Source organism: Podarcis bocagei (genome assembly GCF_964188305.1).
Source record: "Podarcis bocagei genome assembly, chromosome: 15".
NCBI lineage: Eukaryota > Metazoa > Chordata > Lepidosauria > Squamata > Lacertidae > Podarcis > Podarcis bocagei.
Genome location: NC_138141.1, coordinates 43,587,183 through 43,612,896, shown reverse-complemented (window position 1 = coordinate 43,612,896; position 25,714 = coordinate 43,587,183). Strand labels below are relative to the sequence as shown.

The 25,714-nt window shown below is 48.3% G+C and overlaps 1 protein-coding gene across 7 annotated transcripts; it reads left to right on the top strand.

Moving 5' to 3' along the window:
• Positions 1 to 1,409: 1,409 nt before the first annotated feature.
• Positions 1,410 to 23,213, top strand: TRPV1 (transient receptor potential cation channel subfamily V member 1). 7 transcript variants are annotated; one of them, XM_081172021.1, is made up of 16 exons: positions 1,410 to 1,770; positions 3,359 to 3,540; positions 4,686 to 4,838; positions 4,944 to 5,084; positions 5,371 to 5,669; positions 8,856 to 9,032; positions 9,877 to 10,041; positions 11,903 to 11,998; positions 12,754 to 12,824; positions 13,528 to 13,693; positions 13,839 to 13,905; positions 14,965 to 15,139; positions 18,883 to 19,015; positions 19,609 to 19,736; positions 21,467 to 21,585; positions 22,119 to 23,213. In XM_081172021.1, the coding sequence occupies exons 1-16, from the start codon at positions 1,481 to 1,483 to the stop codon at positions 22,340 to 22,342; spliced, it is 2,586 nt and encodes an 861-aa protein (XP_081028147.1). In that variant the 5' UTR covers positions 1,410 to 1,480; the 3' UTR covers positions 22,343 to 23,213. The 7 variants fall into 7 exon arrangements, with proteins under 7 accessions (XP_081028147.1, XP_081028146.1, XP_081028144.1 ...); XM_081172020.1 differs by having other exon boundaries at positions 18,868 to 19,015; positions 22,041 to 23,213; XM_081172018.1 differs by having other exon boundaries at positions 4,686 to 5,084; positions 18,868 to 19,015; positions 22,041 to 22,248; positions 22,944 to 23,213.
• The last annotated feature ends 2,501 nt before the right edge of the window (positions 23,214 to 25,714 follow it).

Below are 25,714 nucleotides of genomic sequence, written 5' to 3'. Positions count from 1 at the left end.
TGGAAAAAATTTAAGGACTATCTGCAAAAATATTATAAGTTGTTTGAATGCTAAGTTTGCGCACGATTAAGAAACGTTATGCTTCTGCAATTTACTTTAAGTAAATGATAAAGTAAGTATTGATGGAAAAAATGAGACAAATTAGAAACAAAATATTATGTTTATTAAGAGTGTTAAAAATAAGTTACAAATTTTTGAAATTGGTAACATAATAAATTTAAAGGTATAATAAGATGGGAAACAAGATAACAAATTGCTGAACTGGCTAGAATAATGAATGCAATGCTGAGAGGATGTGAGGAGGTCCAAAAATGAGCTGTCGAAGGATGTTTTGAAAGTTTCTTAACTTTTTCTTCTTTTTTTTATTTTTCTTTATATATATATAAAAAAAATGTTTCTTGCATGTTGCTGTATAAACAAATCTGTTAACCTATGGAAAGAAACGTAATAAAAAATTTTATAAAAAAAAAAAAAAAAGAATGTCGGCGGTTCGAATCCCAGTGACGGGGTGAGCTCCCGTTGCTCGGTCCCTGCTCCTGCCAACCTAGCAGTTCGAAAGCACGTCCAAGTGCAAGTAGATAAATAGGTACCACTCAGGTGGGAAGGTAAACGGCGTTTCCGTGCGTTGCTCTAGTTCACCAGAAGCGGCTCAGTCATGCTGGCCAGAGGACCCGGAAGCTGTACGCCGGCTCCCTCAGCCAATGAAGCAAGATGAGCGCCGCAGCCCCAGAGTCGGCCACGACTGGACCTAACGGTCAGGGGTCCCTTTACCTTTACCTTTACCTTAGCTAAATATGTTAAGATAACTTAATTGGGAAAGGTTGCAAATAATAGATAGGCTTAGGATTTAAATATGTAAGGATAAGATAAGATGCTTTAAGCTAAATTAGGAAGAATGAAAGATGTTAAGTGATCAGGTTAATTTTTTGAGAAAATCGATTTTGGAAAAATGATATATAATAATGATATATATAATGAAATTCAACCAAGGGGATTTGAGGAAGTCACTTAATAATGTTACCAAGATTTAAACAGGATGTGTGTATGTTTGTTTGTTTCTCTGTATGTTTCTTTGTTTTGGATTTTTGAAAATTTATTTAAAAAAATAATTTGCCACCAGTGTGCTGTAGTGGTTAAGAGCGGTAGTCTCATAATCTGGGGAACCGGGTTTGTGTCTCCGCTCCTCCACCTGCAGCTGCTGGGTGACCTTGGTCTAGTCACACTTCTCTGAAGTCTCTCACCCCACTCACCTCACAGAGTGTTTGTTGTGGGGGAGGAAGGGAAAGGAGAATGTCAGCCGCTTTGAGACTCCTTCGGGTAGTGATAAAGCGGGATATCAAATCCAAACTCTTCTTCTTCTTCAAACAGATGGGTGATGTGGGCCTGATCCAGCAGGCTATTATTAGTTTCCTTTTTATTTGTTTTCCTTAGCTTTCAGGGAGAGTCGGATCACTTCCCTCCCAGCCTTGTTCTCCGGAACATGTCTGGAATCCTGGGGAAAATGCGGAAGTTGGGGAGCTCTGACCTGGAGGATTCGGAATCGATGGACGACCACTTGGAAGGCGAGGAGTCGGGCGCATGCACGCCCGGCAGCAACAGGTCGACCAAGCACAGCATCTTCGCCAAGCGGGCGCGGTTTGGGATTGGGGACGGAGACAAGGACACGGCTCCCATGGATTCCTTCTACCAGATGGACCACATGGTGTCCAGTCCCATCCTGAAGTTCAGCCTCAGCTTGGAGCGAGGGAGGTGTGGCAACCACTCTCCAAAGTGAGTGGGTCCCCTGGGGGGGGCTTTGAGTTACGCTTGGGGGTCTAAGATGCCCTGCACTTAACTCCCCCCCCCCCCCCCGTAGCAAAACTAGGGAGGGAGAAGAACTCCAATTTGGTTCGGATTTCAAAACGAAGTTACATCGTTCGCACTTTCCAAAATACAGTGGTACAGTGGTACCTCGGGTTACATACACTTCAGGTTACAGACACTTCAGGTTACAGACTCCGCTAACCCAGAAATAGTGCTTCAGGTTAAGAACTTTGCTTCAGGATGAGAACAGAAATCGTGCAGCAGCAGCATGAGGCCCCATTAGCTAAAGTGGTGCTTCAGGTTAAGAACAGTTTCAGGTTAAGAACGGACCTCCGGAACAAATTAAGTACTTAACCTGAGGTACCACTGTATTTAAACAACAACAACAACCAGAAAACCCTAGAGCTGTGGAAATTATTACAGTGGTACCTCAGATTACAGACGCTTCAGGTTACAGACTCCGCTAACCCAGAAGTAGTACCTCGGGTTAAGAACTTTGCTTCAGGATGAGAACAGAAATCGTTCTGTAGCGGGAGGCCCCATTAGCTAAAGTAGTTAAGAACAGTTTCAGGTTAAGAACGGACCTCCAGAATGAATTAAGTTCTTAACCCGAGGTACCACTGTAACATGTGAATTGAAGTGCACCAGCTGAGGAAGGGAGACCAGGAAGGTGGTGTTTGTTCCTGGCTGCCAGGATTCGACCTGATCTGTTTTTTCATAGCTCTATGCTGCTTTTCATTCGAAGGAATCCCAAAGCAGCTTGCAAACCAGCCTCGGTTGTCGAACGTAATCCATACCAGAAGACCGTTTGGCTTCCGAAACGTTCGACATGAGGCACGGCTTCCGATTGGTTGCAAGAGCTTCTTGCACTTGGGCAGAAGCCGAGTTGGACCTTTGAGTTCCGAGGAACGTTCAGAAACTGGAGCATTTACTGTACTTTTGGGTTTTCAGCGTTCGGGGGCCAAAACGTTCAAAAACGGAGCCGTTTGAGAGCCGAGGTTTGACTAAATGCAGCATAAATCATATCAAATGATTAACAAATCATCTGTGAAACAGATATGCTACAAAACAATGTTAACAACTTAAAAAACCATATGATTGACAAATCAGCATTTAGAAAGCAACATTGCCAACATGAACAAAACAGCAGCCAAAAAATAAACTAAGCCCTCTCAACTATGCATGTCAGTCTGTAGATCTTCATGCTCTAAATGCCTCTTTAACTGGCCCTCAAAGGGTTGCCATGTTTCAAAAAGTGAAAATCTGGACACAAAAGTTGTTGAGCTCCCCCCCCCGCCGCCCCCACACATAGTGAGAGAGAGGTGTGAGTGTGTGTCTAGAAACCAGCCCCCAGGACAAAGGTAAAATTGGCATCATGTGTTGCTCTGCCCACCAAAGGCATGTGGCCCCTGAGAGGTTACCCAGAAGTGAATGTGGCCCTCAAGCTGTCATGGTGGTACATGTGTGTGTGTGGGGGGGAAGCGATATATTTGAGGCCTGAGCCATTGCTCTCCAGGAGGAGCCAGTAACCCACAGTCCTCCTTCCTCGTGGCAGACTTCTCCATCGCGGGGCTCGCCGAGGAGCCTCCATGGGCGTTCGCCCCGAGAAATCGTTCAGGATCTACGACCGAAGGAGGCTCTTTGACGCGGTGGCCCAGGGGGATCCGAGCGAGCTGGACGACCTGCTCACCTACCTCCTGGAGACCCTGAAAAACCTGACGGATGAGGAGTTCAAAGGTAAGCGGGGATCGTGCGCCATTGCTCCCTTCCAGGGTTTGGGATGCGAAAGCCATTTCTAGAGTGTGGAGGATATTTCCTTGGAAGTCACCAAGTAAGACTTAGAGCAATGAGTGGGTGAGTGGCGGGAAGCTTTACTGGCCTGAGGGCCACATTTCCTCCCAAGCAAGCTTCCAGGGGCCACAGACCACACACACACCACCACCACCCATCTAGACAAGCATGAGGGATTGTCACAAATTTCCAGCTAAGGAAAGACACTCAAGGAAGGGGTGGAGCAGAGTCAATGAGGGGTGTGGCCTGAACAGAGACCTGAGGGCCAGGTAGAGATGTATGGAGGGCCACATTTGGGACTCAGGTTCCCAGTTTCGGATTTACAGGCCTGGTTGACAGCTATAGGTAAAGGTAAAGGTACCCCTGCCCGTACGGGCCAGTCGTGTCCGACTCTAGGGTTGTGCGCCCATCTCACTTAAGAGGCCGGGGGCCAGCGCTGTCCGGAGACACTTCCGGGTCACGTGGCCAGCGTGACGAAGCTGCTCTGGCGAGCCAGCACCAGTGCAGCACACGGAAACGCCGTTTACCTTCCCGCTATAAAGCGGTACCTATTTATCTACTTGCACTTGGGGGTGCTTTTGAACTGCTAGGTGGGCAGGAGCTGGGACCGAAAGACGGGAGCTCACCCCGCCGCGGGGATTCGAACCACCGACCATGCAATCGGCAAGTCCTAGGCACTGAGGTTTTACCCACAGCGCCACCTGCTGTGGGTTGACAGCTATATTTTCTATCTATTTTTTGCCTGGGCCTCTGCTGCCCAGTGCGGATTCCAGGATTTACACATATACACACTAAGGGGAAATCTTGGTCCTGGCATCCTCAGTGACCCCTTGAACGGGGAAGGTCCTGCAAGCTAAGATTCTCTTAGGCTGCATCTGATCTCCTTGGGTACATTTTGCAGAGTGGCAACGTTAGCACTGTCATGGCAAGGGCGCCCTCTGCTGCTCTTGGGAGTCTTGGCACATGCCCTATCTTGCAAGATCTTGCCATCCTCTGGCGCCAGACCTGGAGACAAGTACCCTCATTATGCACCTCCACTGCTTGCTCCCATTTTCCCTGCATGTATAAATTTTGTGTGTTTCCTCCCCCAGAACCAGATACTGGGAAGACATGCTTGCTGAAAGCCATGCTGAACCTCCACAACGGCCGGAACGACACCATCCCTCTCCTGCTGGAGATTGCAGAGAAGACGGACAACCTGAAGGAGTTTGTGAATGCCGAATACACAGACAGCTACTACAAGGGTAAGGAGTGTGCGATTGCCGTGGGTGGTGAGACGTGTATGGAGCTATTAACGGGGCAGAGGGTGGAGACTAACTTTCCCGCTCACGGTTCTGCCTCCTCTTCAGGCCAAACCGCGCTGCACATCGCCATTGAGAGACGAAACATGTACCTTGTGGACCTCCTGGTCAGGAACGGCGCTGACGTCCACGCGAAAGCCCACGGGGAGTTCTTCCAGAAAATCAGCGGCAGGCCCGGGTTTTATTTTGGTAGGTGCTGCCTTTGGAAGGGTCCTAGGTCTTGAGTTGGATGGGGGCTGGTCGAGCCAGGAGGAGAGGCCGACAGAAGACCCCCATGGAGGGACCCCGTGGGCTGGGAAGGTTTCTATCTGGGTCAGGAGAGCCTGAGGAAGAGGATCCAAACATTAAAGCTTTGGGTAGAAACCACAACCTGAGCTCGAGTTCTCCACCTGGCAGGAGCCAGGGCAGGATAGGTTTTTACCTTGCTCCCTGCCCCCCTCATGTGACTCTGATGGTCCATCGTTGTTCCCACCAGGTGAACTGCCGCTCTCTTTGGCTGCCTGCACAAACCAGCTCAACATCGTGAAGTACCTTCTCGATAACCTCTACCACCCGGCCAACATTGCTGCCCAGGATTCCATAGGCAACACCGTCCTCCACGCTTTGGTGGAGATCGCCGACAACACGGAGGACAACACCAAGTTTGTTACCAAGATGTACAACGACATCCTCATCCTGGGAGCCAGGCTCAATCCCACCCTCAAGCTAGAAGATATCGCCAACCGAAGGGGGCTGACACCGCTGACCCTGGCGGCCAAGACTGGGAAAATACAGGTAGGTTGTGTGAGCTGCTTGAAATGATCAGGCACACTCATTCCCAGTGCGCAGCTTGGAAGTCATTTTGGACTCACAGCTGTCCATGGAGGCGTAGGTTAATTCTGTGTCCAGGGTAGCTGTCTACCAGCTCCATCTGGTACGCAGGCTGAGGCCCTCCCTGCCCAAAGTGTCTGGCCAGAGTGGTGCATGCTCTGGTTATCTCCTGCTTGGACTACTGCAACATGCTCTACGTGGGGCTACCTTTGAAAGTGACCCGGAAACTGCAAATAATCCAGAATGCGGAAGCTAGACTGGTGACTGGGAGTGGCCACTGAGACCATATAACACCGGTCCTGAAAGACCTACATTGGTTCCCAGTATGTTTCTGAGCACAATTCAAAGTGTTGGTGCTGACCTTTAAAGCCCTAAACAGCCTCAGCCCAGTATACCTGAAGGAGCGTCTCCACCCCCATCGTTCAGCCCGGACACTGAGGTCCAGCTCTGAGGGCCTTCTGGTGGTTCCCTCACTGCGAGAAGTGAAGCTACAGGGAACCAGGCAAAGGGCCTTCTCGGTAGTGGTGCCCGCCCTATGGAACGCCCTCCCAGCAGATGTCAAGGAAATAAACAACTATCTGACATCTGAAGACAGCCCTGTTTAGGGAAGTTTTTAAGGTTTGGTGTTTTATCGTGTTTTTAATATTCTGCTGGGAGCCGCCCAGAGTGGCTGGGTTGAAACCTAGCCAGATAGGCGGGCTATAAATAGTAAATTATTATTATTATTCGGCAACACCAACCAGCAATCCATCTGGAGATCAGAGCTAGATTAATTTTGTCAGTTGCACAGCATGGGAGGGGGGCTACCGGGGCAATTGCCCTGGGCACAAAAATGTTGAGGGGCACACCTCTGCAGCTGCCACCCTGACAGGATCTGCTCTCCATCCTGTCTGCCTCACCTGGGCAGCGCGCCAAGCAGGAGCTGGGAGAGGATGGGCCCTTGCATCTCTCAGCTTCATGCCATCCCACCCACCCAGCCAGCCAGCGGGGGAGGCAGGGGGTGGCGAGACTCATGGTGACAGTTACGCCACAGCCCCAAGAGGCATACACACACACACACACACACACGCTGCTCTGCAGCTCTGTCCAGCAGTAGCAGCGCTGCATGGAGCTGTCAGGGGGCGTAATATTTGTCTTGGGAAAGTAAAATACTGATCTTGCCCTGGCCGCTGGCAACTCATGCTATGCCACTGATTTTGTGACTCATTTTGCAGCGTCTGTGGCTCAAAACTCACCCTGCACTCACTTGGCGGTCTCAAGCCAGCCACTGTTCTTTCCGTCTGGGCTCCTGCATCTGCAGAATGGTGCTAATAGCATAGTAAAGGTAAAGGTAAAGGGACCCCTGACCATTAGGTCCACTCATGGCTGACTCTGGGGTTGTGGCGCTCATCTCGCTTTATTGGCCGAGGGAGCCGGCATATAGCTTCTGACTAAGCCGCTTCTGGCGAACCAGAGCAGCGCACGGAAACACCGTTTACCTTCCCGCCGGAGCGGTACCTATTTATCTACTTGCACATGATGTGCTTTCGAACTGCTAGGCTGGCAGGAGCAGGGACCGAGCAACGGGAGCTCACCCCATCGCGGGGATTCGAACCGCCGACCTTCTGATCGGCAAGTCCTAGGCTCTGTGGTTTAACCCACAGTGCCACCCGTGTCCTAATAGCATAGTAGCTAATAGTATAATAGCCCCGCCTTCTTGTTGCAAGGCAGAGATGCCCAAGCTTCCGTTGGCATACGTTTTCTGACTGAAAGCATTCCATTCTAGTTCTCAAAAATATTTTGGTTTTTTTAAAAGCTACATAAAAACAATAGCCCCGGTAGTACTCAACCCTGAGGGAGGTCACTGTTTAGTTTCGAAGGAGGCATATGAGGAACTGTGACTCAGGAAGGGATGCAGCCGTCGCCTGAGACTGCGGCACCTCTGAGTCAAGAGTGACTGAATGATCTGATTCCAGGGAGAAACAGTAAATCATACAGAGAGGCAACAGGAAGTCTCCTGTCCCCAGTCAGCACTTGGGATTCACAGGAAGTCTTTAATTCTGTCGCTTTTAATTCCTGGGAATCAAACCCAGGACAATTCCAGCAGAAACACTCACAAAGACCCTGCGTCAACAGGTGAGCTGTGATTCCTCTGCATTGCAAGGATATGGACTAGATGATTCACGGGCTCCTTCCAACTTCAAAATTCTATGATTTTAAAATCATAAGGGGGAAAAATCGCTAAAAGAAAGGAGCCGGGGAAAGACGTAGGACTTACCATATGGGGAGATTTGTGTTCCGAATTCAGCTTGCATTTGTTATGTCTCAAACCTTGGCAGACCAAATCAAGAGTCTCTTGCAAAGCTTAAAAAGGAAAGGAAAGGTTATCACATCTGGGCCACTTTAGTTTAGAGAAAAGGCAAGTACAGTGGTGCCTCGCAAGACAAATGCCTCGCAAGACGGAAAACGCGCAAGACGAAAGAGTTTTCCGTTTTTTGAGTTGTTCCGCAAGGCGAATTTCCCTATGGGCTTGCTTTGCAAGACGAAACGTCTTGCGAGTTCTTGCAAGTTTGTTTCCTTTTTCTTAAAGCCGCTAAGCCATTAATAGCCGCTAAGCCGCTAAGCCATTAATAGCTGCTTAGCTGCTAAGCCGCTAATAGCCGTGCTTCACAAGACGAAAAAACCGCAAGACGAAGAGACTCGCGGAACGGATTAATTTCGTCTTGTGAGGCGCCACTGTAAGAGGAGATAAGTGTATAAGTGTATAAAATTATCAGCAGAGTGGAGAAAGCAGCTAGAGAAAAATTCTTCTCCCTTTCTCACAATAGTAGGACTTAGCAGCCCATGAAATTGAGTGTTGAAATATTCAGGACAGAGAAAAGAAAGCGCTTCTTCACATAGAGCATAGCTAAACTATGACTGTAAAAGAGGACGAGACCTGGAGGACACGGGTGCCGGTGGCTACTGGTCACAATGGCCATGTTCTCCCTCCGCAGTCTGCCTCTCAATTTCTGTTCCCGAGAATCACAAGTGGGAAGAAGAGTTACTGCTGTCCCAGGTCCTGCTTGCGGGCATCCCATAATGACCACTGTGAGAACGGGATGCCGGGCCAGATGGGCCCTCTAGATGGGCCTGACCCTGTGGGTCTTTTCCTTGTGTTCTCATGGCTAGGTCTTTGCGTACATCCTCAGACGGGAGATCAAGGAGCCAGAGTGTCGCCACCTGTCCCGGAAGTTCACAGAATGGGCTTATGGGCCGGTTCACTCGTCGCTCTACGACCTGTCCAGCATCGACACCTGCGAGAAGAACTCAGTCCTGGAGATCATCGCCTACAGCAGTGAGACGCCGGTATGTCTGAGGCCTGATTCCCTGGCCTTCAGTGCCACAGCTTAGAGGCTTCTTTGACGGCCCTCAGTGTGGTCAGGTTTAGGGAGGGGCCAATCTGCCACAGTCCGTTTCCACATGTCCACATCAGTTTGCAATATATATATATTAAAATACCCTAATGAAAATTTGTCATCATCAGGGCGAATTCCTCCTAACGTACTCAATGACCCTTGGGGTCCCTTCCAACTCTACAATTCTATCCAACTTAGCTTAATTTTTTTGCAATGCATTTTGGTATCTTATTTTCACATACAGTGGTACCTCGGGTTAAGTACTTAATTTGTTCCGGAGGTCCGTTCTTAACCTGAAACTGTTCTTAACCTGAAGCACCACTTTAGCCAATGGGGCCTCCCGCTGCCGCTGCGCCTCCGGAGCCCGATTTCTGTTCTTATCCTGAAGCAAAGTTCTTAACCTGAAGCACTATTTCTGGGTTAGTGGAGTCTGTAACCTGAAGCGTATGTAACCTGAAGCATATGTAACCTGAGGTACCACTGTATGCATCTATAGAATGTACGCTTTACCTAGGTATAAGCATTACTCGGCTGGAGAACTGCTTTGCAAAATCAGCCATTTTTATTTTTGATCGCAGTCCTTTTGCCTTTTTAATTTCCACTCTGCCCTTGGTTTTCTTCCGGTGGGGAGACTGGTCTATTAAAGTGCAACGGGGGCAGCTAGCCCCCACCTGCCCCTCATCTGACTTACAACCAGCCTAGTGCTTGGCACTCCCTTTCATTGGCTCTGGCGCCACCTGCTGTTGGCCTCCCCGCCTCCCACCCAACCAGTCTGCTTTATTTCCCACTTCCAGAACCGACACGAGATGCTTCTGGTGGAGCCTCTCAACCAGCTCCTGCAGGACAAGTGGGACCGATTCGTCAAGCACCTCTTCTACTTCAACTTCTTCATTTACGCTGCCCACATCGTCATCCTCACCGTCGCCGCCTATTACAGGCCTACGAAAAAGCACGGGGAGGTGGTTTAACTTCGAGATTCTCGGGTTTCTAGCTCTCTTTTTTTCATACCACCCCTTATGGATGGGGTTTCTATGCCTTTTTGCTCCTGGAGTTTGCGTCACCTGCTGAAATTCTTCCTGACGCGCAGCTGTGAAGTGCCCCAGGGGTCAGGTTAGGTGGGAACAGGCGTGTGGGGCGTGTGTGCTATTCCTTTTGAAGTGGGACCTGCAGGAAAATGGTCAAACAGGGTGCTCTTGGCCACACTGCCTGCCTGCCTGCTTGCCCCACCCTTTCCCAGGTACTCCATTCCATTCTGTCTCTCAGCTTCCACACACCCCCACCGAATCAGTCAGCACTGCACAGTAATCATTGGGCAATTTTTCAGGTGGGAGCCACTCTCCCCTTTAAAGGATTTCCCCTCAAGATCTTATATCCTTCTGAAACCTTGCACAAGTTCCCTCAAGCCTCCTGATACAGGATAACAAGTCTTGTGCCAGGTCGCTAGAAGAAGAAGAAGAGGAGGAGGAGGAGTTTGGATTTGATATCCCGCTTTATCACTACCCAAAGGAGTCTCAAAGCAGCTAACATTCTCCTTTCCCTTCCTCCCCCACAACAAACCCTCTGTGAGGTGAGGGAGGCTGAGAGACTTCAGAGAAGTGTGACTAGCCCAAGGTCACCCAGCAGCTGCATGTGGAGGAGCGGGGAAGCGAACCCAGTTCCCCAGATTACGAGTCCACCGCTCTTAACCACTACACCATGCTGGCTCTCTAGTCTCGTGGTGTAGGCAGGGATGAGCTATCTTGCTTTGGCATTGCTCCTTAAGCCAGACTTGGTGCCCTCCGGATAAGACCCTCACCAACCTCAGAGTTGGGGAAGTCTACTTGAAGCACTACGCATATTTAACATCTCCTAAAACAATACAGTAATTCAGTAGCGGGATCCTATGCGAGTTATCTTGGGAACGAATGTGTTCAGTGGGACATACACCTGGCTTAGTGGTCCTTACTCATTACAGCCTACAGTTATTATACTACATGATGGGGACGGGGAGAGGCTATACTCCGGCTCAGGAGCCTGATCAGTTATCCTACCCCAGCAAACATTTCTCCCCCTCTCTAAAGATCTCACCCATTTTTGCATTTAAATATAAATAAAAATGGGGTGGGCAGAGAAGTGGTTAAACCTCTCTGCTCTGCCTTGGGCTCTGTTGGGGTTGCAAACCACACACACACATTCATCAGATCACTTATTTTATTAGCAAGGAGAGGGGGCAGTGGCTCCCTCTCCTGAGGGGATATGCACAGATCAGCCGAGGAAGGCGGAATGGTTGTGTCATTTGTGAGTCCTGTACGTCCAGTGAGCGTGGGAGAGTGTGGGGTGTCCACAGTCATTGCTAGCGTTTCACCTTTAGAGGGCTGGCCAAGGGTAAATGTGCCTACTCCCCCCCAAAAAAATTAGCCACTCCTGTTACAACACACTCACATAGCCACTCCTCCCTCAGGCCGCCTCCTCAGCCGCTTCTGCCGCCTCCGGCTTCCCCTGGCAGTCTCGCAAGAGAGGGGCTGCCTGCCCGCCCGCCGCCACCCGTCTTGTCACGGCGCACCCCTGAGGGGGAAAAGGGGGAGACGGAGACGCAGCAGCTCGTGTGCACGCGCTCTTGAGGCGGAGGACCCCGAGCCGCTGCTTCCCTCCCGAGCCGGGCGAGCATGAAACCCGGGAAATTTAAGGGACATCGTCAATCTGGGACAGCAGCGGGACACGGCGCTGGGATAAGGGAGTTTCCCGCCAAGTAAGGGACAGTTGGCAGCTATGCACTCATTCCTAGTTCACAGCCGGGCTCTGGGTTTTGACTCTCTAAAGTTGCACCCTTCTCGTCCACAGCCCCCGTTCGCCTTTAATTACACAACCAACGAGTATTTCCGAGTCACCGGGGAGATCCTGAGTGTGTTGGGGGGTGCCTATTTCTTCTTCAGAGGGGTAAGAACTTCACCAGAGTCTCTTATGGGTGGGCAAAGGGCTTAGGTCCCGGGGGAACAGACACATTTTTTTAGCTTGTGCCATGGGGCCACCCCCTCTGGTCACTGCTCTCTCCCCTCCCCCTGATCTGCCGCTCTGCACTGAGAAACAGAAATAGAGAAAGTGCTCACACACAAATGCTTCACTTTCCCAGGGAATCTGGGTAAGGGTCAGATCCTGATTAATCTGAGCCTTTGAAATCCCATAGAACTGGAAAAGGAAGTGGGAAAGAGCAACTTCCTCCCTTGGTTCTAGGGCAGCGCAACTGGTTCTGCCGCACTAGGAGCTGAGCCCAGGGGGTAGCACTCCTATTTGTCCATATTTTACACAAACTGTATCTGTGGCTTGTGGTTCTATATTCAGCCATGGGAGAGCATTCCACAGACAGGGAGCCACTGCAGAGAAGGCCCCGTTCTCATGTTAATCTAAGGCCATTAAATGAGTTTCATGGCTAAGGCTCCAATCCCAGTCTACTGGGAAGACAGTGTATCATCTCTCTGGATAAATTTATTGTCCTTTATCATTCGACAATACATTAGGAAGGGAATGTGGCTCACTGGTAGTGCACATCCTTTGCATGCTGTCTGGGTTAGGGTAGGTCATTTTATTGTGCATCTGCGTGAGGGGCGGTGGCGGTAAAAGGCTTTACGGGTTTTTGTTGGACTGAAGCTCTTTTCACACCAACCTCTATTTATTCTCCTGCCTTTTTCCCCCAGATCAAGTATTTTAAGCAGAGGCAGCCATCCCTGAAAGCAATCTTTACGAACAGCTACAGTGAACTTCTCTTGTAAGTGTGGTATAACCAGCCTTATATAACCAACATGTTTACGTCTAATTAATACATGAAGGGGTTAATTCCATAGAGTAAGCTGTCCTGTCAGGTTTAGCATTGTCCCTCACCTTGGGAGTAACAAGGGAACTAAGCCTTTCTCCTCCTCCCAGTCTACCTGAGAAGCTTAGCATGTTAAGAGGTTTTGAGGTGGTTGCTGCAGCTCAGACCACATGACTCTTACAAGCCTCTCTTGAGTTTCCATGCAAATAATTTGGGAACTTTCACCACTTGGCCAAGTTTTATCTGCCTATGAAACTTTTCTGATGTATGGGAAACAGCATGAAGCTGTCCTTTGAAGGGTTTGTAAGTAAACCAGTTTTTAACTTACCAAACATGTGGTCTTTTCTGGGGGCAGTTTTGGAACTCTCAACAACATATTGTAAAGGTATCTAACAGATTGTATTTCCACATATTACTTTGCTGCATGATTTTAAATCTCCGCTGGGATTCACTCACCAAAGAGCACCTGGAACTTGGCATCCAGGGAATTCTCATTTCTTTATGCCATTTTTTTCCTTGAACCAACAGTAAACATCCCTTTTACGTTTTTTAAAGTGAGTGGCAGTGTGGTGTAGTGGTTAGAGTGTTGCGCTAGGAAGACCGGGGATCAAATCCCCCACGCAGCCAAGAAGCTTGATTCCTCCTGTTTCCCACTCAGCTTCATCCACTCTGTCCTGATCCTGGGCTCAGCAATCCTGTACTTCAGCAAGCAAGAACTCTACGTCATCCTCATGGTCTTTGCCTTGGCCCTGGGCTGGACCAACCTGCTCTATTACACTCGTGGCTTCCAGCAGATGGGGATTTACTCAGTCATGCTGGAGAAGGTCAGTCTGGGATAAAAGGGGCAATGGGTAGCAGAGGCTAGTCCCTTGGGGCGAAGGGTTCACTGCTCCACCACCCTGAGCCCACCCTCATCCAGTTGGACCCTGGTTCCCTCTTCCCTCCCACCCCTCCACCTCTTTTTTGCAGATGATGCTGAGAGACCTGTGTCGTTTCATCGTGGTCTACCTCCTTTTCCATTTGGGCTTTTCGACAGGTAACGGAGTGACTGTTTTGGGTTCTTTTTGGTGGGGTTGGAGAGAGGACGAAAGCGAACACCTACAGACGTGTGCTGGTGCTGCAAAAGCTGGGTGGGTTAGTTCAGAGGTGGGGGAGAAACCAGTACAATTTGCAAGAAGATCAGCAAGGCTTTTCCAGTTCCCGATTTCCCCAGAGACCGAGGTGACATTTGCACTGTTCTCAGAACATTCCAGTCACCAAGGAGAAATGGCTGATGTCCCCAGAGAGAGCAGCCTCCCACATTCCATGCACCAAACAGTGAAATATGCCCAATTAAATAAATAAGTAGTTTCTGTGTATCTTTTAATAAATACTCTGTGTGTGTGTGTGTGTGTGTGTGTGTGTGTGTGTGTGTGTTTTCAGTGATCTTCCCTCACCACCAACACTACTGTGGTTGGATATAGCCAAATTTGTCCATTTATCATTCTTTTCACTCTTCAGTTCACTTCTTCACATTTCCCATCAGTTTGCAATTATTATTTTAAAATCAGTGCAGATTTCTCCTGATACGCAATCCTTTTTAAAATATATATATTTTTCTTTCTTCCCCCCCTCTCTCTTTTCTCCCTCTCCTTTCTTTTCCTCCACCCTTTTTTTCTTCTTTTTGCTCTTGTTACTGTTTAGATCACATTTTTAAAGTATTTATTTTATTCTGGTGCATTATAAAAAGATACTTTGTAATGGGCATGAACTTTTGCATATCTTTGGATAAGTATCAATAAAAATAGATATTAAAAAACCCCACTTAATACACAATTTGTATATGCAGTTTTTGCCTAATTATACTTTTTGGCTTTTTGCAAAGCAATTCCCACCCTACCTAATCTAATTCCTTTTCACTAATATATGTGTTTTTATGCCCGCTTCCACCCCAGTAAGTGTGATTTTGAACACAATGCTTTGCTGAAGAACTGCATTGCAAGGGACGATTCTGAAGGCTGGGTGCATTGCAGATGGCGAATTGCTTTGCAAAAGGTAGATTAAGTACTTTTGCCTTGGAATGTGAACTGAATTGGGTTACTTCCTCGTTCCCTAGCTGTCGTGACCCTCATTGAGGACGACGATGAGCTGCTGGCACAGAACCAAACTCACAGTACCTGTCAAGCAAAGTGCCGCCCCTCCTACAACAACTTCTACTCTACCTGCCTAGAACTTTTCAAGTTCACGATTGGGATGGGAGATTTGGAGTTCACAGACAGTTACCACTTCAGGTTTGCCTCCCCGCTCCCCTTTACTTTTAACGCATGTCAACTATTTTGTTCTGACATTTTCAGACTTATGTGAACAGTTCTGGCCACCTTGTCTCAGACAGGATATTGTAGAGACATAATAATAATAATAATAATAATAATAATAATAATAATAATAATAATAATATTTATATTCCGCCCTCCCCAGCCGAAGCCAGGCTCAGAGCTGCTAACAACAATAAAAGTAACACAGCATTCTAAAATCAATTCATTCTAAAATCAGTTCAAAATCAAATTAATGGCAACCATTGGGCTAGATCTTGAAAGACCTACATTGGCTCCCAGTACGTTTCCGAGCACAATTCAAAGTGTTGGTGCTGACCTTTAAAGCCCTAAACGGCCTTGGTCCAGTATATCTGAAGGAGCGTCTCCACCCCCATCGTTCAGCCCAGACACTGAGGTCCAGCGCCAAGGGCCTTCTGGCAGTTCCCTCACTGCGAGAAGCCAAGTTACAGGGAACCAGGCAGAGGGCCTTCTCGGTGGTGGCGCCTTCCCTGTGGAACACCCTCCCACCAGATGTCAAAGAGAACAACAACTACCAGGCTTTTAGAAGACATCTGAAGGCAGCCCTGTTTCAGGAAGCTTTTAATGTTTGATATATTATAGTATTTTAATATTCTTTTGGAAGCCGCCCAGAGTGGCTGGGGAAGCCCAGCCAGATTGGCGGGGTATAAATAATAAATTATTATTATTATTATTATTATTATTATTATTATTATTATTATTATTATTGAGTTTTGTGAGTCAAGGAGTTCAAAATCAAATTAATGGCAACCATTGGGCTAGAGTTTTGTGAGTCAAGGAGGGGGTCAGACTGCGCCTTGGCCAAAGGCCTGGTGGAACAGCTCTGTCTTGCAGGCCCTGCAGAAAGATGTCAAGTCCCGCAGGGCCCTAGTCTCTTGTGACAGAGCGTTCCACCAGATTGGGGCCACGGCTGAAAAGGCCCTGGCTCTGGTTGAGGCCAGCCTAACCTCTCTGTGGCCCGGGACCTCCAATATGTTTTTGTTTGAAGACCGTAAGGTCCTCCGTGGGACATACCAGGAGAGGCGGTCCCGTAGGTACAAGGATCCTAGGCTGTATGGTGCTTTAAAGGTTAAAACCAGCACCTTAAATCTGACCCTGCACTTCACCAGGAGCCAGTGCAGCTGGTATAGCACCGGGTGAACGTGATCCTGCGGCAAGGACCCCATAAGGAGTCTCGCCACGGCATTCTGCACCCGCTGGAGTTTCTGGGTCAGTCTCAAGGGCAGCCCCACGTAGAGTGAGTTACAATAATCAGGTCTGGAGGTGACCGTCGCGTGGATCACAGTGGCTAGATCAGGGCGAGTGAGGCTGCTTAGCTTGGAGGAGATGAAAAGGTTTGACCGAGATGGTCAAGGGAGTGGAGCAAACTCCCCTTTGGAGAAAAGGTTGCAGAGTTTGGGACTTTTTAGTTTAGAGAAAAGGGGCGTCCAGTGAAGCTGAATGCTGGAAGATTCAGGAGAGATAAAAGGAAGCACTTCTTCACACAGTGCAGAGTGAAATTATGGAACTCGCTCCCCAAGAAGCAGGGATGCCCACTGTCAGGGAACTGAGATCGGAGCTAGAGGCGGAGGGAAGGCTCTCAAATGATGCTGGAGAAGGGCCCAGCAGGGAGAGAGGCAGCTCCGCAGATGGGGAAGCAAATCAGCGCAACACCAGGGATATAGAGGGGCTGATGGGGGAATCGGCGAGAGGGCTCCAGGACTCTTCACCGGACACCAGCGGGGAGAGCACGGGTCCTCCGCTACCCACGCCCACCCTGCACACAAGACTTCCGCGCAGAGAGAGTAGGAGGACACTGGGTGTCAAACAACTTTTATGTTGGAAAAGATTTAAGAAACGCCCACTGACGGATTCTGCTAGCGACTGAGGCAGCCACAAAGTGAAGGGCTGTCCAGACAGAAAGGTTTAGCAAGGCAACATAGCCAGGAGAGGCGGCAACTTACGCACGAGCAACCCATACACATTACACCCACCAACCTGTAGGCTTTGAAGGAGGATTAGACAAATTCATGGAGGAGAGACTATTGATGGCTACTAGCCATGAAGGCTCTTTTCTTCCTCCACAGCTGAAGGCAGCAATGCTTCTGAATGCCAGTGGCTGGAAACCACAGGAGGGGAGGGGGCTGCTCCTGTGTTCGAATCCTGCCTGCTAGTTTCCCCACGGACACCCGGTTGGCCACTCTAAGAACAAGATGCTGGACTGGCTAGGCCATTGGCCTGATCCAGCAAGCTCTTCTTATGTTCTAATAAGAATAAAAAAATTCCTTCCAGTAGCACCTTAAAGACCAACTAAGTTAGTTCTTGGTATGAGCTTTCGTGTGCATGCACACTTCTTCAGATACACTGAAACAGAAGTTGCCAGACCCTTCTATATAGTGAGAAGGTGGGGAGGGGTATTACTCAGAAGGGTGGTGGGAATGGGAGATTGGCAGATAGCTGAGATGAGCCTGTTGACGACTCCTTCTCACCCCTTGCCTTTTCCTGTAAGACCTATTACAGTCGTTAAGAGTCGTCAACAGGCTCATCTCAGCTATCTGCCAATCTCCCATTCCCACCACCCTTCTGAGTAATACCCCTCCCCACCTTCCCACTATATAGAAGGATCTGGCAACTTCTGTTTCAGTGTATCTGAAGAAGTGTGCATGCACACGAAAGCTCATACCAAGAACTAACTTAGTTGGTCTTTAAGGTGCTACTGGAAGGAATTTTTTTATTTTGACTATGGCAGACCAACACAGCTACCTATCTGCATCTAATAAGAATGTGTGCAATTACAAAAAGTTAATATAAATCATTAAAACCTGGGGGGAAATCTCCCAAGAGAGTAAAGGCATCCTTAATTGTTCAGAGGCGGTGGCGCAGGAGAGGGCATTCTCTGTGGCAGCCCCTAAGCAGCATAACTCTCTCTCCACATACGAGCATCCAGCATTTGACACTTGAGAGATGTGTTTCAGGATCCAACCTATTCCTGTGGTTGTAATTTGTTTTTTTAATGTTTTTAATACTGAATTTTAAATTGTTGTCAGCTGCCCTGGGACCCACTGGTGAAGGGCACATCAGAGTCGTTGTAGTAGTAGCAATAGTAATTAATATAACCAATTTATTTGCCTCAGTTGCCCCAAATTGTAAAGAATAACTACTGAAGTTATAGGAAACTCTTACAATTTTTAATACAGTGGTACCTCGGGTTAAGAACTTAATTGGTTCCAGAGGTCCGTTCTTAACCTGAAACTGTTCTTAACCTGAGGTACCACTTTAGCTAATGGGGCCTCCCGCTGCCGCCGCACAATTTCTGTTCTCATCCTGAGGTAAAGTTCTTAACGCGAGGTACTATTTCTGAGTTAGCGGAGTCTGTAACTTGAAGCGTCTGTAACCTGAAGCATATGTAACCCGAGATACCACTGTAATTAAGAGTGCTGTTCCTATTTTCATATACACCCTAAATCATCATCAGTTCCTTTTCATCAGTTCAACCAAATTACAAACTATGGACATCAAACCTTTAACTTACAGGATATCCTTGTGATTTATAAGTATAAAATGTGCTGTTCTGAACTCCCTCCCTCTCTCTCTCTCTGTCTATCTTTCTTATGGACCTGTTTGCCCAGCACATTCACACCGTTACCTGTATTTCCTAATTTTGCCGTTAGTTTCACTACCTTTAGTTCCCCACGCTTCAGGTCAGTCTTCATCATCCTGCTGGTGACTTACGTCATAGTTACGTACATCCTCCTCCTCAACATGCTCATCGCCCTGATGGGAGAAACGGTCAACAAGATTTCTCAGGAGAGCAAAAGCATTTGGAAGCTCCAGGTGAGTCTGGCATTGGCTCCCAGTACGTTTCCCAGCACAATTCAAAGTGTTGGGGCTGACCTTTGAAGCCCTAAATGGCCTTGGTCCTGTATATCTGAAGGAGCGTCTCCACCCCCATCGTTCAGCCCGGACACTGAGGTCCAGCGCCGAGGGCCTTCTAGCAGTTCCCTCATTGTGAGAAGTGAGGTTAGAGGGAACCAGAGAGAGGGCCTTCTCGGTAGTGGCGCCCGCCCTGTGGAACGCCCTCCCTTCAGATGTGAAGGAAATAAGCAGCTATCTTCTTTTTAAAAGACATCTGAAGGCAGCCCTGTTTAGGGAAGTTTTTAATATTTAATGCTGTATGTTTTTAACACTTGATTGGAAGCCACCCATAGTGGCTGGGGAAACTCGGCCAGATGGGCAGGGTATAAATAATAAATTATGATGATGGTGATGATGGTGATGATGGTGATGATGATGATCAGCGTCTCGGCCTCGGTGTGTCTTTGCTGAGTTCAGCCACCTCTGGGTTAGGGTCGGGAGGCTCTGGAAAATGCAGGAATTAAGAGTCTCAGGCTCTACCAACTGATATATATATATATATTTCCACCCAGAGAGCCATCACCATCTTGAACATCGAGAACAGCTATTGGAACTGCATTGTCAACTCCTTCCGATCTGGGAAACAAGTTCTGGTGGGGACTACTCCGGACGGGAAAAACGATTACCGTTGGTGCTTTAGGTAATTCTGGTTCCCCTCTCTGTACGCCTTGGGGTGACAAGGAAATAGAGGCTGTCGGGCCAAACCATAACATCCCACCCACCACCCACCAATTCTGTGGTCCCATTCTCAGGCTGCAAAATTGTGGCCATGGACAGGTGAGTATGTTTCCGAGCACAATTCAAAGTGTTGGTGCTGACCTTTCAAGTCCTAAACGGCCTCGGTCTAGTATATCTGAAGGAGCGTCTCCACCCCCATCGTTCTACCCGGACACTGAGGTCCAGCACCGAGGGCCTTCTGGCGGTTCCCTCACTGCGAGAGGCCAAGTTACAGGGAAGCAGGCAGAGGGCCTTCTCGGTAGTGGCGCCCGCCCTGTGGAACACCCTCCCATCAGATGTCAAAGCGATAAACAACTACCTGACATTCAGAAGACATCTGAAGGCAGCCCTGTTCAGGGAAGTTTTTAATATGTGACATTTTAGTGTATTTTTCATCTTTGTTGGAAGCCGCCCAGAGTGGCTGGGGAAACCCAGCCAGATGGGCGGGGTACAAATAATAAATTATTATTATTATTATAACTTTTGAAGCTTTTCAGGGACTGGGTGTGCGGAAGTTGCCAGCCTTCCTCACAGCTCTGGTCAGCTGGCAAGTCACCCTTTTGTATTCCCCAGAAAGCTCTGATTGCTTGAGGTAATTGGAGTCACGTGCTTACACTGTTCTGGGTTGTAGCAATCTGTTAGGTAATGGTAACAGGAAGTGACGGTGTAGCAGTAAATTTTGAAGTACAATAATAGTTAATAATAATAATTTATTATTTATACCCCGCCCATCTGGCTGGGTTTCCCCAGCCACTCTGGGCGGCTTCCAAAAGAATATTAAAATACTGTGATACATACAAGAGCTCATCTTGAGAGACATATCCTGCATAGCTGCATCCTGAAGGAGGTTCTGTTGCCAGCCCCTCTCCAAACAGCATAAATTAATAAAATAATAAAATATTGAAGGCAGCTGTGTTATTTGTATATTGACACACAGATAGCCAAGAAGTGTATAGTGCATTTGCCTGACATAGCACCCAACTGATTTGGACCAGCATCACTACAATCTTAGTTTCCTGGGAGCAAATGCCCTTGTAAAACACATTTGCACTTCAACAAAAGATCTTCTGCCAGCTTAGCCTTTATTAGAAAGCCAAACATGTGAACCACTAGCATGAAGCGGGGACCCCATGAAAGGAAAGGAAAGCTGTATCCAGCCTCAGCCCGAGTACATCTGAAGGCAGCCCTGTTTAGGGAAGTTTTTAATAACTGATGTTTAATGTATTTTTAATCTTTTGTTGGAAGCCGCCCACAGTGGCTGGGGAGACCCAGCCAGATGGGCGGGGTAGAAATAAAAACAGCAGCAGCAGCAGCAGCAGCAGCAGCAGCAGCAGCAGCAGCAGCAGCAACAACAACAACAACAACAACAACAACAACAACAACAACAACAACAACAACAACAACAACATATTATTTTCCTCATTCTCTGGTTTCTGCCATGTTCATCTGTCCCAAAGAAGCTTGGAAGCCTCATTATCTCCCCATTCCTCACTGCCATCAGTGGTCTGTCAATTCCCCTGGTGGATGATGTAATTGCTCATGTTCTGTCAAAAAAAGAAGTAGCAGTCTGGGAGCTGGGCTGCCCCCCACATTCCCTCCCCAGCTGTGCTGCTGCTAGGGGGAGACTTGACCACATTTGCTTCTCCTGAACAGAGTGGATGAGGTGAACTGGTCCACATGGAACACCAATCTGGGCATCATCAACGAAGACCCTGGTGGATACAGCGAGGAGCTGAAACGGAATCTGAGCTTTTCTTTCAAATATGGGAGAGGTGAGGAAATACATTCCTTGTGACTGGGTGATGGGAGCCTTTTGCAAACAGTTCATTTTTTTAGAGTGAATGAAGCCCAGGTGTTACCCAGTTGATGTTCTCTGTGGTGGTGGGGGGACCCCAAGGAACTACCTGGTGTGGACTGAGCGTGCTCAGTGTGCACAGAATGCTGGTCGTGGGAGGGACAGAAAACTAGGTGGAGTGGGGGGGGGTGAGAATGGAATGGAGTCTCCTAAAGAAGGGTATGGCTGGCAGAAACTAGTAAACAGGGGTGCTGTACACTGCTTGTTATTGTTGGTCTGGTGGGGGGTGGGTGAAGAGAAAGGCTATTGGTGCGAGTGGGGGGGGGAGGATATATAGGTAGGTATCTCTGCCAGGAAAACTGGGAGGTAAGAGGTGGAGCTGGAGAAACTGTGTGCTGTTCATATGTTGTTCTTTTCAAATGCCACTGCCAGCTGCACTGAGCTCAGCCACGTTTCTGGAAAATCGGCGCGCAAGTGTCAGATCGAAACAAAAGCCAATCCCCGTGTCAGTTTCAGGGAAAAACTGGAAGACCTTGGTCCCGATCCGGAGAGATGGGAAACGAGAAGGGTCGCTCAAGCCCATTTCGGAAGACGGCGCGGATTCAGAAGAGCAAGGCCCCCGGAAGAAATCTCTCCCCAAGTTTGTCCACTTTTTTTGGTCTCTCGTCATCTTCTGCAAGGTTTTTAATTCTAGAAACGAGGAAATTGGATCTGGGCAAAACATGCCTTTTTAATCGTTAGACGGATACAGGCAAACAGTGAGCCAAATACCTTTCTCCATGGGGCCTGATTTCAAGGCAACAGGTTGCTGGTTGCTGAATACAATACCCCTAAACATTTTTTTAAAAATTGCAAGCTGAGTCTCCTAATATATTTAGGGTAGAGATGGGGAATCTCCACCAGGGTCCAAATATGGCCTCCCAGGCCTCTCTATCTGAACTTAAAAATGAGAAACTGGGAGAAACTGAGGATTTGTGCCCCACCTCCCTGGCAAGGATCCTTCTCTGCCTGAGACCCTAGAGTCATAGAACTGTAGAGTTGGGAGGGACCCCAAGGGGTCATCTAGTCCAACCCCCTGCAATGCAGGAACCTTGGAGGGCTGCTGCCAGCCAGTGTAGGCAATACTGGGTTAAGCTGGATGAATCCATCAGTTGTGGTTTATTTCTGTTTCTCGTTTTTCACGTCTCAAGTTCAATTAAGCTCCCTATGCTCAGGTGGATTTAAATGGCACATTAAAAAAATATACTTATTTTGATCCTGGGTGGGGGCAGAGGGTGTGTGGGGGAGCCCCTTAAAATTATTCTAATTGTACACTTCTGTTTGTTTCATTTACAGCCCTGTCTTATGATTTGGGGAAGCTGCTGAATCAGTGGAAGAATCTCCCCCGCAAACCTTCTGTTATGTTGTGGCAAAAAATGTGTGTGTGTGTGTGTGTGTGTGTGTGTGAGAGAGAGAGAGAGAGAGAGAGAGAGAGAGAGAGAGAGAGAGATGTTAAACAAGCGTCCAACAGGCCTCTCTTATTGCGTGCCATGAGCATTGGCTTTTGGGGGTAGACTGCCTCTGAAAATTGAGGTTTGTTTGATCAATTATGTCTAATCGCAGAATTAGTGCGTCCTATAGAGCGAAAAATACGGTAAGTGCTTCCCCCACATAATAAGAGCCCTGGTGGATCAGACCGAAGGTCCATCTAGTCGAACATCCTGTTTCCTACATTGCTCACCCAGCTTCCTCTAGGGCAACCTGCAAGCGGCACATGAAGGCATCAGACCTTGTTCCCCAGCAACAAATATTCAGGGACAGACTGCCTCTGAACAAGGAGGTTTCACATAACCACCATGGCCAGTAGCTTATCCTCCATGATGTAATCCAATTCAATACATTTCAGCAATGATATTATTATTAACTTTACTATTATTACTGCTACTATTATTTATTTTGAGTTAATATTTATTTATATTTTAATTTCATTTAATTTCTATGCCACCTTTATCTTCCAAGGACCTTAAGGTGATGGGCTTCACAGGGATCTACCCTGTGAGGTGGGTGAGGCTAAGGGACAGTGACTGACTCCAAGGTCACAGCCAGGGAGCTCCATGGCTGAGTGGGGATTCGAACCCTGCTCTCCCAGGTCTAACCTTAATGCCACATTGGACCTAAGTGACAAAGTTAGGGCCATTAATTTCAATGGATCTACTCTGAGCAGGTCTAATATTGGATACAACCAGAAGTAGTAGTATTTCCCCAGCCCTTTAAAATCTGGCATTTCTAATAATCGGTTTTTGAAAGATTTAACTGTGGATTGTTGTGGCTTTTCCTTGTTTTCATTAGCTTGCAATCTGTCCTGGAAAAGTTTTTACCCGCCTTAAAAAAAAGTATGTGTTGGGACATAATATAAATACATAAAATAAACTGACATACACAGAACTATATATATGTGGGCAAGCTCCTTTCTATTCCTGTATGAATGACTAGCTCAAATCTCAGAAGCTCCTATCCTCCTGGTTGCCATCAAGTCCAAGCTGGATGAGGGGATTCTTGACCATAAACTGTGTGTGGTGTAGTGGTTAAGAGCGGTAGTCACGTAATCTGGGAAACCAGGTTCGCGTCTCCGCTCCTCCACCTGCAGCTGCTGGGTGACCTTGGGCCAGTCACACTTCTTTGAAGTCTCTCAGCCTCCCTCACCTCACAGAGTGTTTGTTGTGGGGGAGGAAGGGAAAGGAGAATGTTAGCCGCTTTGAGACTCCTGAAGGGGAGTGAAAGGCGGGATATCAAATCCAAACTCCTCCTCCTCCTCCTCTTCTTCTTCTTCTTCTTCTTCTTCTTCTTCTTCTTCTTCTATTTCTTTCCAAACAAACAAAGATTGCATTCAAAACTCATTTCTCCATCAATCTCCTCCCAGCTGCCATTATGTCACAGCTAACACCCCCCCGGCTTTTGGCAATGTCAGCACAGGGAATGGAATTGTTCAAAATTGGTTGGGTTGCTCCATACAGCTCCACACCCCCTAAGAAGAGCCTGGCTCCTGGATGAGGCCAAAGGAGGACAGTCTAGTACCAGCATCCTGTCCCCATGGAATTGCTGGATGCAGAGGGATGATGGGAGGTACCAGCTGGGGGAACCCCCAAGAGAAGAAGGCTCAGAGCCCAGGGATTGGTGGTGGGACAACGAAGAGTGGTCAGAGGGAAAAGACTGGGCTTAGTGAGCAGAGGGAGTCTGTGGCAGAGAGAAGTGCAGAAGCAAGAGAGGCGGGAGTCCAAGAGGCAGAGAGGAGTCAAGCTGGTGAAGAAGCCAGGGTGTCTCCCGCTCCTGCTGCGAAAAGCTCCTCTCCCCGCTGGTCTCCCAGAACCAGAAGAGGTATGAAGAGGGTGGAGCAGAGACAGGCACAGCAGCAGAGTCTCAGATTGCTTGGGAAGGACCTGGGGGAGGAGGGGGACTTAGGGAACTGTGGGAAGGTGGAGACCTTCAGTCTCCACAACTGCCTCATAGGGACAAGACCTACCCATGAGAGTTGCCGTGCTCATTGGGCCTGGCACTCTGGAGAAGAAGAAGAAGAAGAAGAGTTTGGATTTGATATCCCGCTTTATCACTACCCAAAGGAGTCTCAAAGCGGCTAACATTCTCCTTTCCCTCCCTCCCCCACAACAAACACTCTGTGAGGTGAGTGGGGCTGAGAGACTTCAGAGAAGTGTGACTGGCCCAAGGTCACCCAGCAGCTGCATGTGGAGGAGCGGAGACGCGAACCCAGTTCCCCAGATTACGAGTCTATCGCTCTTAACCACTACACCACACTGGCAGCCCATTTCTTCTAATAAGAGTTAACTTCACTTACTCCATGTGATTTATTGCTGAGCTGCTCCTGCACAATGGGAAGCCTGCGGCCAGGATCTTAGCACAATAGCAAAACTCTCCCCACTTGTGAATCCCAGCAACGGCTATGCAGAGGCTTCCAACGTTGGAGTCTTGAAATGTAGTCAAGGGGTGTTTGTGAGTGTCCTCCTTTCATTCTAGAAATCCAGTCATCATGCCTGTGCTCCGTGGGACTGTTTAAAACATCTGGAGGGCGTTGGGATGGGGAAGGCTGGCATGCGTCCTGGGCTTGCATTACT

What these genes read in the sequence shown, in the direction of transcription:
- TRPV1 (XM_081172015.1), top strand. Translation starts at nt 1,481, where the DNA reads ATGTCTGGAATCCTGGGGAAAATGCGGAAGTTGGGGAGCTCTGACCTG. An exon ending in CAGGCCCGGGTTTTATTTTG is followed by an intron (nt 5,085 to 5,370) that starts GTAGGTGCTGCC and finishes TGTTCCCACCAG; the next exon opens with GTGAACTGCCGCTCTCTTTG. An exon ending in ACAGACAGTTACCACTTCAG is followed by an intron (nt 15,140 to 18,867) that starts GTTTGCCTCCCC and finishes CACTACCTTTAG; the next exon opens with TTCCCCACGCTTCAGGTCAG.